Genomic DNA, 13,183 nt, shown 5'->3' on the forward strand with positions numbered 1-13,183 from the left:
GATGGATTTCAAGGCATCAGAAATAGGATGCAAAAGATAGCATGTGAAAATTCATCATAGATAAGTTGGAAAAACTTTTTAAAGATATCCACTTAATAGGACATAAAAGTGTCTCGGAACACTTTTATGTCTTGTTACCACACTAGTGTTTAACCAAAACCCACACCACACTGAGAATATCCATGTATCACCGTGCTATCAATTGAGGCAAAGCAGATCTTTCCATAGAAAGACCTCAATACAGACCAAAAAAGTTCCTACGACCAAGGCGGAACAAAGGGAGAGAATCTCCAATGAGGATGTGAAGCTATTGATGAAAGAGAGGATCAAAGAGGGAACACCGCTTGAGGGGATTGATGGACGGCAGAAATCACAGGCTAGCTGAGGAAGGACCATGAAAGAGGAGGGGAAAGCAGGCACTAGCTGTGCTGATCGGTTACGAATAGCCCCCCGCCGAAGAGGCCCTAGCAAGCTGCTATTTCAAGTAGAGCCTGCAAAGCAGGGAGGAGAGGTAGAGATGGAGGCAATGGAGATGCAGGCTGCAAGAAAAGAGATGATGCAAATGGGAGACGGAGGTAGTGAGCAATGAAGGGAGGCAGCACTGACTGAGAGCTGCACAGCATGATCTCTTAACCTAAGTAGTGATTCACATTGAGACCAGCTAATAGACTGATTAGCTAGAGTTCATACTACTGGCTTCAGAGCCAGACCCATCACCAACAAGCATACAGGTGAATACTGATTTTGACCATATCATAACATCTCTCTTAGAATCATGTACCCTTTGGAATAACATCGCAAGGTAACCAACATTGTAATTTAAATTGCAGATTCAATCCATGTAGCGCCTCATCGGTCACAAGGCACACATGTGCAATATATGCATTGCCAAATCTCTTACCAATGATGTACATATTCTGACAAAACAGCAGCTGCAACTGCTCTATGGGAATCATATGTCCTTTTAAGAACCATCCACAGATGTGCACAGATGTTCTCAACCTGGGGAAAAAAAACAAAACCTGTCAATAAAGTTTAATGCACTATGTATGCAGACCTGATCACGTGAATGGGCCACTCTCGAGTTGACACAGCAAGATGATCCACCTCTTTGGGTCTGGTTTCACAAACACAACTTGCAATACGGCAAATTGCAGCTGTCCAGTGTTCTCCAGCAAGCATTTGCTCTCCATCTTGTGCCAGAACCTGATCCAACATTGTGTGTTTAGTTAGAGAAAACTTAAATTGCTCATCTTCCACGAGTATAAGACTTCAATATAAATAAACATGTAAACTATGATAGTACAGTATGATGAGATCCTTTTTAAAAAAAGTGCATACAACAATCAAGTGCAGGAAAACCTTGCCTTCTTCATTGCCTTGTCACCCAGACACTCACAGAAGTCTTGAAATGTTTTGATGGCATTCCTACAAGTCCCATTGACCAACTATATGTTAGGTTTGTAAGTAACCGGCATATTTTTGGTAGTCAAAAAGAATTTGTCTACCTTAGAGGTTGCACGTCAACAAGGGAGATGCCATGGTAGGTCCCAAACTGTAAGAAAAAAGCACAAAGGACTGATGCATATCTCTGCTCAATTGCTCGTCTACTAATTGCTCCTTTCCTGCAAACAGAAAGACAAATTGAGAATCTATAGTTCTTTCACCATCTGATGCCAAATGTACACTGCAACATCATAATACCTCAGAAAAGTGGCAATGGCAACAAGAGCTGCTTGAGGCAACTGATTGAGATGATGTGTATGCGAGGAATGATCACTACCATCAGTCCTTTCGCCCTCATCTTTGAACACTGGTGACTGATTGAGTATTGCCACAACATAGTCCAAAAAGGGCACAGAAAGAAGTTCGTGCTGAGCTAAGGCCTGTACCAGAGACAGATTCAATTGAAGCCGTTCTCTGCCTGGTTCACACAAATATGGCACTTAGTTTGCACTCACAAGAAAAGCATCCTGGACTGGCCAGCCTCTGAGCCTGCTCACGTCCTTTGTCGTGATATCCCTTTCGGCAGCAGCTAAAAGCTCTTCAAATACCAGCTTCTCTTGTGTATGCTCAGCAAGAGAACAAACCTAGTAGAACACACATGTTTGGTAAGTAGCGAATTGGGCATAGTATCTATTTCATGATTGCAACCAAGAAAGTTCGAGAAAGAACTAAAATTCAAGATCTTGGTAAGGGGCATTGAAAGGGGAGAAACATACTGCATTAAGTGCCTCAGATCTTATAACATTGTCTCCAACCATGCTAGCAGCAGCAAGCAATGAATGAGTAATTCTGGCAAGCGAAAAGTAAAAATTAATGCATTGGTGTTGAAGAGAGCAGCTCACTGTAAAATTGAGAAAAAAACCTCCCCACCATACTCACGTGTCTTCCAAACAGAAAAACTCGTTGTTTAAAGAGTTGCTCAATTGACAGTCACTTGCATGCAGTTAATATGACTAAAAGCAACTGAACCCTTTTGAAAACTGTTATTGCCACAGATTGTGGTTTTAAATCTGTTAAATTGACAGGATTGAGTAAATTTTTTCTTAGGAAATTCGAGAAATGGAGCTCCCCCCTTGCTCCCCACACCCTCGTTCACCTGCCCTTCCACCTCCTGCCAATCTTCTCCTGAGCCCCAGCCCAGCCCCCATCTTCCCGCCCGTCTGCCCTCCTTTGTGTCCCTGCCGCCTTCTCCTCAGAGACCCTCTGTTGCCCCTCTCTGCTTCTTCTCCCCGTTGCCCTTCTGCCTGTGCCCCGCTCCCCCAGCCTTCGCCTCTCCACCCTTTCTCCGTCCCTCACTGCCTTGCTCCTGTGCCCTATCCTCTCCCACCCCTTCCTCTTCAGGTTCCAGTGTTTGAGTTGCTGTTCTTTTGGGGAGTGTCAACTTACTCTGGTCTTCTTCACCCCCTCAGGAGAACTCCATGGCAGCCACTCTGTCATCCCCGACCAAGGCCGCTGCCCCTTGCTTATTCTCCAAAGTGGACCTCCCTCTCTTGGCATCAACAGTCTCCTCCCTTGTGGCCATTGTTGGGAGCCGCCCAGCATGCGGTCAGATTCCAGATTTGCTCCAGGCAACCCACAGTGGCAAGCCTCGAAAAATTTCCAAAATTCATTTTCTTGGGCACGGCTACTCACAGGTGGACTTTGCTTCTCCTGCAGTGGCTGACCGCGTGCTACAGCAAAGCCCCATTGAGTGCTTAGGCATTCTTTGCTCGATGGCATCACAGCTCGAGCCCCTTTATCCGACCCCCTTGCATGATTATCTCACTTCCCTGTCCCAGTCTGATTCCCATGCCTCTGAAAGGAGTATATCCCACTCATTCAGTTGATTGGTCGATCAATTGGCTAGGGTTTGGAATCCCCCAAGAAAGCCTCTTTTGTTGTAGCTAGGGTAGCAGGGATCCATCCATTTGTGTATGCATAGCCTCACCGGAGGCTCTTCCTCAGCTCATTGCACTCCCCAGGCTCCAGAAGGGGCTGATTCTGCAGCGAGTGCAGTATTCAGGTCTCCTCGGATATGCAGGCAAGTGGGGCACAAGGCCAGAGCCTATCCTCGTCATCATACACACAGGGCACGCCCCTCCCCCAAACCCACCCCGAGATGCCTCGGTTGGAGCAGAGGAGACCGGAGGTGAGACCCATCCCTCTCCTGATCAAAGATGGGCATAGGTGCCCGCTTGGTAGGCCGCGCTTGACCCGCAGAGGATGCCCCTCAGATCCTCCACCGGACCTTCCCCGAGACCCTTCAGCTGGAGCAGAGGAGACCGTATGTCAGATCCATCCCTCTCCTAAGCTCAACAGCCAGCAGATTGGCTAGCCCGACCTGGCAGCCCGTGTACTCACCACAGCAAGGACGCAGACCGTTGGCAGCCAGTCTCACGACCTTGTCAGCGGAACTGCCCTCCTGTGCAAGGGCGTCAATAGCCAAAGAGTCAGGCAGGTGGGACGCTTGAGGCAACGGTACCTACTGGTAACCATCATGAGCATTTAGCACAAACTAAGGATTCTAGGGGCGAGGTGGCTCCACGCACCCCCAGAAGGTCCCATTTATTGTTGCATGGATGCCCCCAACCTTCCCCCTCTTCACCTACTACCAGCCCCCTCTCTCCCTCCCCCCCCTTCCCGGTACTTGGTTGGAGTAGAGGAGACCCCTCAGTTGGAGCAGAGGAGACCAGAGGTTAGACCCATCCCTCTCCTAAGCCACACAGGCAGGTGCCCGCCAGGTCCAGCAGAGCCAGACTAGCCAGCCCAACCTGGCACACACACACACACACACACACACACACACACACACATGAGAGCATATATTCACACAAAGCCCTTCGTACTGAGTTTCTGTCAAACCTCTAGAGATGCAGGGCAGACTCAGCCATAATGAAGCCTAGCACTAAGGGAAGTAGCAAATAGAAAGAATTAGTGCAGCAAATAAGTAGTTGATAGGGCAAATGCACCGCTAAAGATAGAAAGAATTAGCACAATATCAACTGGCCGCAACTCGAACGAAAACTTCACAACTCTCGGTCTCTTCTCATCCTTGGCCAATAGAAATATCTCTCAATCATTTGAGTGGTAGGCAAAATTCCTCTACACATAGGCAGTTATCTTTGATAAGATAGCAATCTTTCACTACATACGAGGCATGTGCATTCATTACATACGACTCACGAGGCACATGCATGACCAGCCAACAAATCAGCCCATATATCTGTAAATTTGGAATCCAAATCATTACATGTCTAACATCCCAATCTTTAGATAAGTCCTGATGTGAGACGACTGAAATTGCAGCAACATATGGTTTTCTTGATAGCGCATTTGCAACTGCATTCTTTTCGCTAGGGGTGTGCAAAATCTTAAAATGAAACATAGAGAGGAAATTGGCCATCCTCATATGCTTCTTTGAAAGCTTGGTTTGCGTTAGAAAATACCGCAAACTTTGGTGATCGGTCTTGACTGTCAATTCAGCTCCCAATAAGTAGTGTTTTCATAATGTAAGAGCATGAATTACAGCTAATAGCTCTTTCTCATAGATGCCAAGAGAAAGCTCCGCATCATGCAATTTTCTGCTATCATATGCAACGACATGTCCTTCTTGATTTAGGACAGCTCCTATGCAACTGCCACATGCATCACATTCAACATTGAATGGCTTTTGTAAATCAAGAATTATCAAAACTAGTCCCGATGTAATGGCACTTCTCAGCTTAAGAAAAGCATCAATTTCAGATTTTGACCATTTAAACATAGCACTTTTCTTGGTAAGTTCATGCAATGGGGAGGCAATCATTGCAAAATGAGATGTGAACCTCCTGTAATATGATCCTCCTGTATGGATTTAAGTTCAAACCAAACCTTAATGACTTCGATCTTTGCAAGATCCATATTTTGGACAATATGTGTCAAATATAGTGAATCTCCGAAGAAAAAAATCACTCTTTTTGCCATTAATCATAAGCTATCTCAAGAGTGGTTGCCATCCAGTGAGAGTGATGTCTCAAGATGTACACAAGACATCCTTTCGCACATCTTTTGGGTGCTCTGAGTATTTATTTGGTTATGCCATTCGGTCTCACAAATGCTTTGGCTACTTTCAACCGAATGATGGACCGAATTCTCAGAAATCATAGATCATTTATAGGTATTTTTTTCAATGACATTTTGGTGTTTTCGAAGAATGAGGAATAGCGTAAGATGCACTTAAAAAAAGTCTTTGATGAATTGAGGAAACACACAATGCGACTAAAACATGACGAATCATCCAATTTGTACAAGATATCATCAATTCTCGGGATAGGAAACCAGTTCTTGATGGTTATCTTATTAAGTGCCCTGTAATCCATGCACATGTGAAATGTACTATCCTTCTTCTCCACAAGAAGAACGGGTGAACAAAATGGCAAAGAACTTGGTCATACTAAAACCTTCTCTAAGAGTTCACCAACTTGCTTCATAATCTCCTCTTGTTGGCAAGCACTCACACGTTATGCCGGCCTATTAGGAGGTGAACTACCTAGTACCACGGTGATCCTCTAGCCGTAAAGAAGGCATTCCACTCGGCAATGCATTGGCAAAACAATCTCTATACTCACTCAGAAAATTCAGCCTATCACGAGTAAGAGAATCTACATGCACATTGCTATGTTCCACATCATCACGTACAAAAAACAAGTACGAAGAAACACACTTTTTCGTTGCTTTATTGACTTGTATATGAGATACAACGGGGATAGTATCACCCGATTCGCCTACATCTACAAAATGCTCTCAGCCTTTGTACATAAAAGAGAGTTTGTTTGCCTTGTAATTCTTGTGGGGTTCAAGACGAGCATGCCATGGTTTACCAAGCAATACATCAGATCCATTAAGAGGTGCAATAAGGAAGTTCTCACGGTCGAGGTAACCCTAGATGTGAATTTGTAGCATTCCAATGAGAGGAGTGACCTTCGCATCCTTCTCAACAAAAGTTGAACATGCATACATTTCAGGTCCCACGTCTCTCACTTTAATCCCCAAAGCGACAGCCATTTGGGTAGATACTAAAGATGAAGTTGTCCATAGAGCAATCATCAAACATGAATAAGGCGGGCTGATCTTTAGGTTGCCCCCATGCTTTGCATACCACTCTATCCTTGCTTCCATGTCCTATATTGCCTTGCACATCGGGTACCATACTTTAGGCTCATCTGCTTTCTTGTCTTTTCTTGTACGTTGACACGATATGTAATCTTTACTACCACATTTAAAGCATTTTCCCTCTGGCATGTATTGTGCCCTGTGCTGTTGAGATAACCCATAAGTGCTCCTCTTGTTCCAAGGCTTCTTCTCCTATTCATTTTCAGCTTTCGGAGCTCTTTGGCATCCTTAAAGTCCCTTGCATGCTAAAACCGGCTTTGTCCTTCCCTTTTCCCATGCTAGGGAGAGGATACGCCTTTCCATACTGAGCCACCTCAACAAGAGCCACACCTTTCCCATAAGTGAAGAGGGTGCCCAATAAGCTATCCACACTCTTTTATTTAAAAGTGTGCCTGATTTATGAGAATTTGGTTGGGCTGCCATCCAATAAGTGCCCAAACTCACTTATAACATGTCCACCCAGTCTTTGATAAAGTGTGGATGCCCAAACTCACTTATACGTTGTCCGGCCGTACTTTAATGAAGCGTGGACTTGCAAAGCAGGTCCACGAGGGAAAATTGGAGACCTGCGCTGCAGAAGTGACGTGAACCGGCGCTGCTGCCCCCGCCTGCCCTCTGTTGATTCCGCCTACTTCTTTGCTGCTCCCGCCTGCTACCTTCGCCTGCCCAACTGCTACCTTCGCAACCCCCCTTCGCCTGCCCAACTTCTGCCCTTCGCTACCCTTTCAGTCCCCGCCTGCCCTTCAGCTGCCCCCGCTAGCTCCTCTGCTGCCCCCCCGCCTGCTCTCGCCTATCCCTTTTGCTGCCCCCGCCAGCCCCCCTTTTGCTGCCCCGCCTGCCCTTCAACTGCCCCCGTCAGCCCCTCTGTTGCCCCCCGCCTGCCTTCGCCTGCTACCCCCGCCAATCCCCCTTTTACTGCCCCACCTCCCCCTTTGCTACCCGCCCCCTGCCTTCTTCAGTACCCGCCTGCCCCTCTGCTGCCCCCGCCTGCCCCTTTGCCCTTGCTTCCCCAGCTGCTCCCCGCCTTTGCCCCCCTTCCTCTGCTCCCGTTTTCCCAGCAGCTATTTTATCTGGATTCAAGTCGGCCGCCCACTTTTCTTGATTGGTCTTATGGCTTTTTCTGCCGCAGCCAATCTCTCATCACCCCCACTGGCCGGGAAAATCATCAATTTTTCAAAGGACGAGCTCACCTCTCTTCAGCATGACATTGACCTTGAGGTCTAAACTACCCTTGTTGCGAGAGTTTATGGTTCCCACCCCTCTCGTTCACAGGCCCGTGAATGGCTTCTAGCAGCTCTCCCTTCAGAGCTGATTGTGCACTTTCAAGATACTCGTTTACTTGGTCAAGCTTCTTCCAGGTGGACTTTCATTCTTCAGAAGCTACTTCTCAGGCTTTGGCTAGCAGCCCCTTTCGTCTTGGTCCTAGGAAGATTTTCTTCTTTCAGTACCAGGTGGGCTTTGATCTAGTGGTGGAGGATCAGCGCCTAACCCCAGTGTCACTACGGTTCCCTACTCTTCCTCGGTCCTATTGGAAGCTTTTAGCTTCCATAGGGGCATCCTTTGGCCAGGTTTTAGAGGTACCAATCCTCTCGAGCTCTCCCGCCTCAGCTTCCGTGGCCGTTACCGCCACTCTTGATGGTGTACCCCGGGTCCTTGTGCTTGTTCCTGATCCATCGATTACTGATAATCATGTTATGGTTCAGAGACTTGACGGATCTCATTTCCGCCAGAGGATGGAGATTGCAGGCAGACCTAACCAGTGTCGAATTTGTCATCGACAGGGTCACATTGCTAGAGATTGTCCCAGATCGACGGGCCATGCTAGGAGGCAGCGTCGTTCTACCCATCAGAGGCCTTCTGTAGATGCCGAGACTCCAGCTGCTCCTTTGCCACAGCAGACGACACACCGTTGGGTTGTGGTTAGGGATGGCAGGCACCCTCGGATCCCCGTACCTGCCCCTTCACCCACACCCCCTGTGGAGCACCCTAACCATAATGCAGCTCTTGCCTCACACGCTGTTGATCCTTTTTTGGAGGATGAGGCCTTGCAAGCACATGATCCGGATCCCTCACACAGGAGGATCTTACATTACAGTTACAGGATGATTGCACTCTTGAGGATGATGTTGCACATTTGCATTGTCATGGTACTGTGACACAAAATTGGAGTTTCGACTTCGGTCACTTCTTAGAATCAAAGCACACTTGTATGAAACCTCACAGCCTCCTCACCTCCCTTTCTCTCCCTAGGTTAAGATAAAAATAAACACATCAAAGGTGAGATTATAATTCATAGAAGGAAAGAGGAAAGGCTTAGGAGAAGCAAAAATTTCTGCCAGTCTTGCAACTCCAACAAGAGGGCAATTCTTCGTTGGAAGAAAATCTTCCGACTCAGGATTATGTAAACGGAAACATACGGGGAATGTTGGTAAGGTTCATCCGTTCAAATTGGGCGATTTGAACGGAACATCTTAAAGTAAAAGAATATAGCAATCACTTACAAGAGGATAAGATACATGGGATTTGCTTTTTGATAAGAGATTAAGAGGAATTAATCATTATTAAGAAGAAATAATGGCCAAAAGTCTATAAAAACAGAGATACAGAGAGAATTGCAGATTTTAATCCATATAGACTGTACAAAAGAAGATTACATAGGTACGTAGAGCTTGAAGAGAGCTTCGCACCTATATAAAAACTTTCAAAAACGGGCAAACCGAGCGAAAAGTTATGAGCATTTTACTACAAGACTATAAAACTGTCCAAATTCGCCTAAAAGTTAGCAACTTTGAGAGAAATTCTGATCATCAATAAAGTAAAGGATTAAGAAATTAGTTACATGAGTGGAAAAAGCATATAAAGAGTTTCCTAGCCATATGATCAATTTTAGAAACCAATACTCGAGTGATGAGTAATTACCGGTTGAAATTTGGGTATTAGACCACAAAAACTGCACTTCTCTCTCTTTACATGAAACCTCAATTTTCACATAGCCTCTTGCCTTTCATCTCCTTCGTGATTCAAGCTAGAGAGTAACGATTAACATTGCTCAGCGGACAATCGTAAAGATTTACCTATGGTCCCCAAAGTCTTTCCACATGCTCATTACCGCTAAAACCATTGGTACCTCCAAAGGAGGGCGGCAATAAGGCAAGGGCTACCTTGAGAAGTCACAGGCCCACCAAGATAATAACTCCTTATCCCACTTATCATGAATCATCAAAGAGGTCCAAAATTGGGTTAAGCATGAGAAGCTAATGCTAAATGAGACATTCACATGTAAAGAGAGTGTTTGAATAAGGGTTTGAAGATCAGAGAATGGCAATGACACAAAATGCTCAATTGAGGAGGCTTCATTCCTTCATTTGAAAGGGTGAGGAGGGCTCCTTTTATAGGTGGAGAATCACCCTCTCTTCCATTGTTACAAATTACAACATAGAAATCTTCAACCCTTCAGTGACATAAGGGTAGATGTCACCATCAATTATCCTCTTAGGCTAAGTCTTCTATTGATTATTAAATTGAAGACTTTTTGACTTTGAAAGTGTGATGAGATAATAGCCAAGTCTAAGTGGCATGTAGGTGGAGATTCCACTTACACATGGCGGAATTCTCCTCTTCCATGTAGGCATTCTACAAGAATCTTTTCCAATTATGCACCTACACACACTCCTCCACATGCCTTCCACACTCCCCAACTTATAGCCTTATGGTGAAAACTATATTAATAATACAATTAAAATCCATGTGAGCATGAAGGCCCACTTTTATTTTCCACATCACTAGCCTATCTACCATACCAAAGTATTTATCAAGCATACTTGTGGCATTTACAACGTGTGCACTCTAAGTCAAGTAAAATCACTATATTTGAAGATAGAATGCTGTTATCAGGGTAGTGACATAAGGGTAGATGTCACCATCAATTGTCCTCTTAGGCTAAGTCTTCTATTGATTATTAAATTGAAGACTTTTTGACTTTGAAAGTGTGATGAGATAATAGCCAAGTCTAAGTGGCATGTAGGTGGAGATTCCACTTACACATGGCGGAATTCTCCTCTTCCATGTAGGCATTCTACAAGAATCTTTTCCAATTATGCACCTACACACACTCCTCCACATGCCTTCCACACTCCCCAACTTATAGGCTATAGCCTTATGGTGAATACTATATTAATAATACGATTAAAATCCATGTGAGCATGAAGGCCCACTTTTATTTTCCACATCACTAGTCTATCTACCATACCAAAGTATTTATCAAGCATACTTGTGGCATTTACAACGTGTGCACCCTAAGTCAAGTAAAATCACTATATTTGAAGATAGAATGCTGTTATCAGGGTAGCCGCCAAGCCGCCGCATCACCACGCCGTTATTCCATTCTGGGCGCCGCAATCTTCTTGGACAAGCTTCCATCTTATTACCATTGAGAAACCATCAAAATATGTACAAAATTAAAAATGAAAGATATCAATTTTTCATGTCACATCTTCCCACCCTCCCCCCCCCCAACAGATCCTCCATGCTTGTCTTGGGGGTCTGCTGGCCATGATGCTTGAGGGTAAAATATCTTTAGCCGGTACTCATTGGCACGTCCGAGAACCTCCTGGCTACTTGCATCCTCTAGAAGATAGGTGTTGAACTTTTGCTTTATCCTGAAGGGGCCTTCCCAACGTCGAAGAAGCTTCTTATCTAGCCGTTTCTCCACACGGCCATCATACCTCATTACTAAGCTTTCTCGCTTGAGTTCTGGCTTCTTCTTCTTCTTCGTCAAAGTGTCATACCTTGCCTTGCGCCGTTGTTCTGTAGCCTCCAAATTTTGAAGTGGCTGAAGTCACCTCTCATCCAAGGTCTCCAGTTGTACTAGGCGTTGGACATGTATTTCTTCTTCATTATTCAAGCGTGCAAAAGATGTGCGAAGGCTTGTGATTTCCAATTCTATTGGCAAAATAGCCTCCATTTCATAAACTAACTGAAAAGGTGTGAAACCAAGAGAGAGTTTGTGAGTTGTCCTATAGACCCATAGGACTTCTGGCAAATGCACATCCCACTTTCTCTTCATAGTATCCACTAGCTTAGACAAAGATCCACAAAGCAGTCCATTAGTTTTTTCTACTAAACCATTACATTGGGGATAATAGGGAGTTGACATAGCATGCTTTATTTTTAATTTCTGCACCAAAGCTTCAATCAAGTCATTCCTGAAAAACCTCTCTCCATCCGTAAGGATTTCTAATGGATACCCAAATCGGGCACATATGTATTCCCTGAGAAAGGATGCCACAGCCACTGCTTTATTATTGACCATGGTCTTTGCTTCTGCCCACCTTGTTGCATAGTCTGTGGCCACCCATATGTAATACTTCCCTTGTGCGGAACGAGGAAGTGGCCCCACATTTGCCTGCACCTTCTCAGGATCCATCTGCTTCTTCTGAGATAACATGTCCCAAGAGAACCACCTTCCTTCCTGCCAAGCGGTATTTTCCAAGATTAAGATACCCTTTTGCATCATCAATACTTTGCAAGGCCAACCTCAACTTTTCCAATTGATCCATGCGGCTTGAATAAATGCAAAAATCATCCAAAAAGACCCTTATAAACTTTCCCAAGTAAGGTGCAAATACTTGACTCATGAAGCGTTGAAAAGTTGCTGGTACATTCGAGGGTAACTTGGCGTACTTGTGAGTAGCTATTTGCAAAAAGGTTAGGAAATCCATCCAACATTTTTAAGTAATTCTCCCTTTCAATACCTGCTATGGACTCATCAAGAAGAAGTTCATTCTGTTGGTGAAGACTAGTGAGGTCCACATCTCCTTTCTTGAACATGATTGAAGAAGCTTCTCCTTCCAAGGCTCCATTGTCTTCAGCATCTCCTCGATCCCTTCCCAGGGAAAGACCAAATGCAACTCCCTCCACCTTCCCTTCTGAGATGGAATCCTCGGAGCTACCACTTGTCTCCTCTTCTGAACTTTCGAAAGTTGAAGGTTCACCTCTCACTACTTTCTTGCGACGACTCTTGATGTTATAGTCGACCTTCTTATTCTCAGCTTGTAGAATAAGATCACCTGTCTCTCACTTTTGAATTGTCTTCACTTGGCAAAGCCATGGCCTACCCAATATCAATGGGTAAGCCCTAGCATCAGGCTTTGTAGCAATGACCTGGAAAGTTGTAGCCACAGAAATATCACATACATCCACTCCCAAATTCCTGACAATTCCTAAGGCTTTCACCCTAGTATTATCACAAAGTTTGATGCGATAGGAAGAGTTAGTAGAAGACAACTTTAAATCAGCATCTTTCATTGTTTTTTCACTCATGACATTGATTGACGCACCTCCATCAATGTATACATTAGAAATTGTTTGCCCCTCAATTATGACATCAATCACACGTACATCATCTCCTACATCAATATCCACCTTTTGAGCCACATGAGTCTCATTATCCCTCTTCTTTTTCTTAGATTCCCTTGTGCTAGCCAGCTTACCCCATTCCTTTCTGAGCTTTGGAGAGTGTCAAAAGCCGCCCAGATGTGATTTGTGC

General features: G+C 44.9%; 1 protein-coding gene across 3 annotated transcripts in view; it reads right to left on the reverse strand.

Moving 5' to 3' along the window:
- The window catches only part of LOC147621256 (ARM repeat superfamily protein), a 189,867-nt gene that overhangs the window by 30,787 nt on the left and 145,897 nt on the right, over positions 1-13,183 (reverse strand). For all 3 annotated transcript variants that reach the window (XR_015269782.1, XM_086823966.1, XM_086823965.1), the window contains exons 36-42: positions 2,223-2,295; positions 1,962-2,090; positions 1,705-1,886; positions 1,509-1,625; positions 1,368-1,428; positions 1,108-1,206; positions 902-1,002 (exon numbers count right to left, since the gene is read on the reverse strand). Coding sequence is in view for 2 of the 3 variants with exons in the window: in XM_086823966.1 (XP_086680092.1) it covers positions 902-1,002; positions 1,108-1,206; positions 1,368-1,428; positions 1,509-1,625; positions 1,705-1,886; positions 1,962-2,090; positions 2,223-2,295 (762 nt within the window). In the remaining variant the exon portion in view is untranslated. The remainder of the gene's footprint in view (positions 1-901; positions 1,003-1,107; positions 1,207-1,367; positions 1,429-1,508; positions 1,626-1,704; positions 1,887-1,961; positions 2,091-2,222; positions 2,296-13,183) is intronic.

This window comes from Cibotium barometz, chromosome 30 (genome assembly GCF_041138505.1).
Source record: "Cibotium barometz isolate CiBa-2024 chromosome 30, ASM4113850v1, whole genome shotgun sequence".
NCBI lineage: Eukaryota > Viridiplantae > Streptophyta > Polypodiopsida > Cyatheales > Cibotiaceae > Cibotium > Cibotium barometz.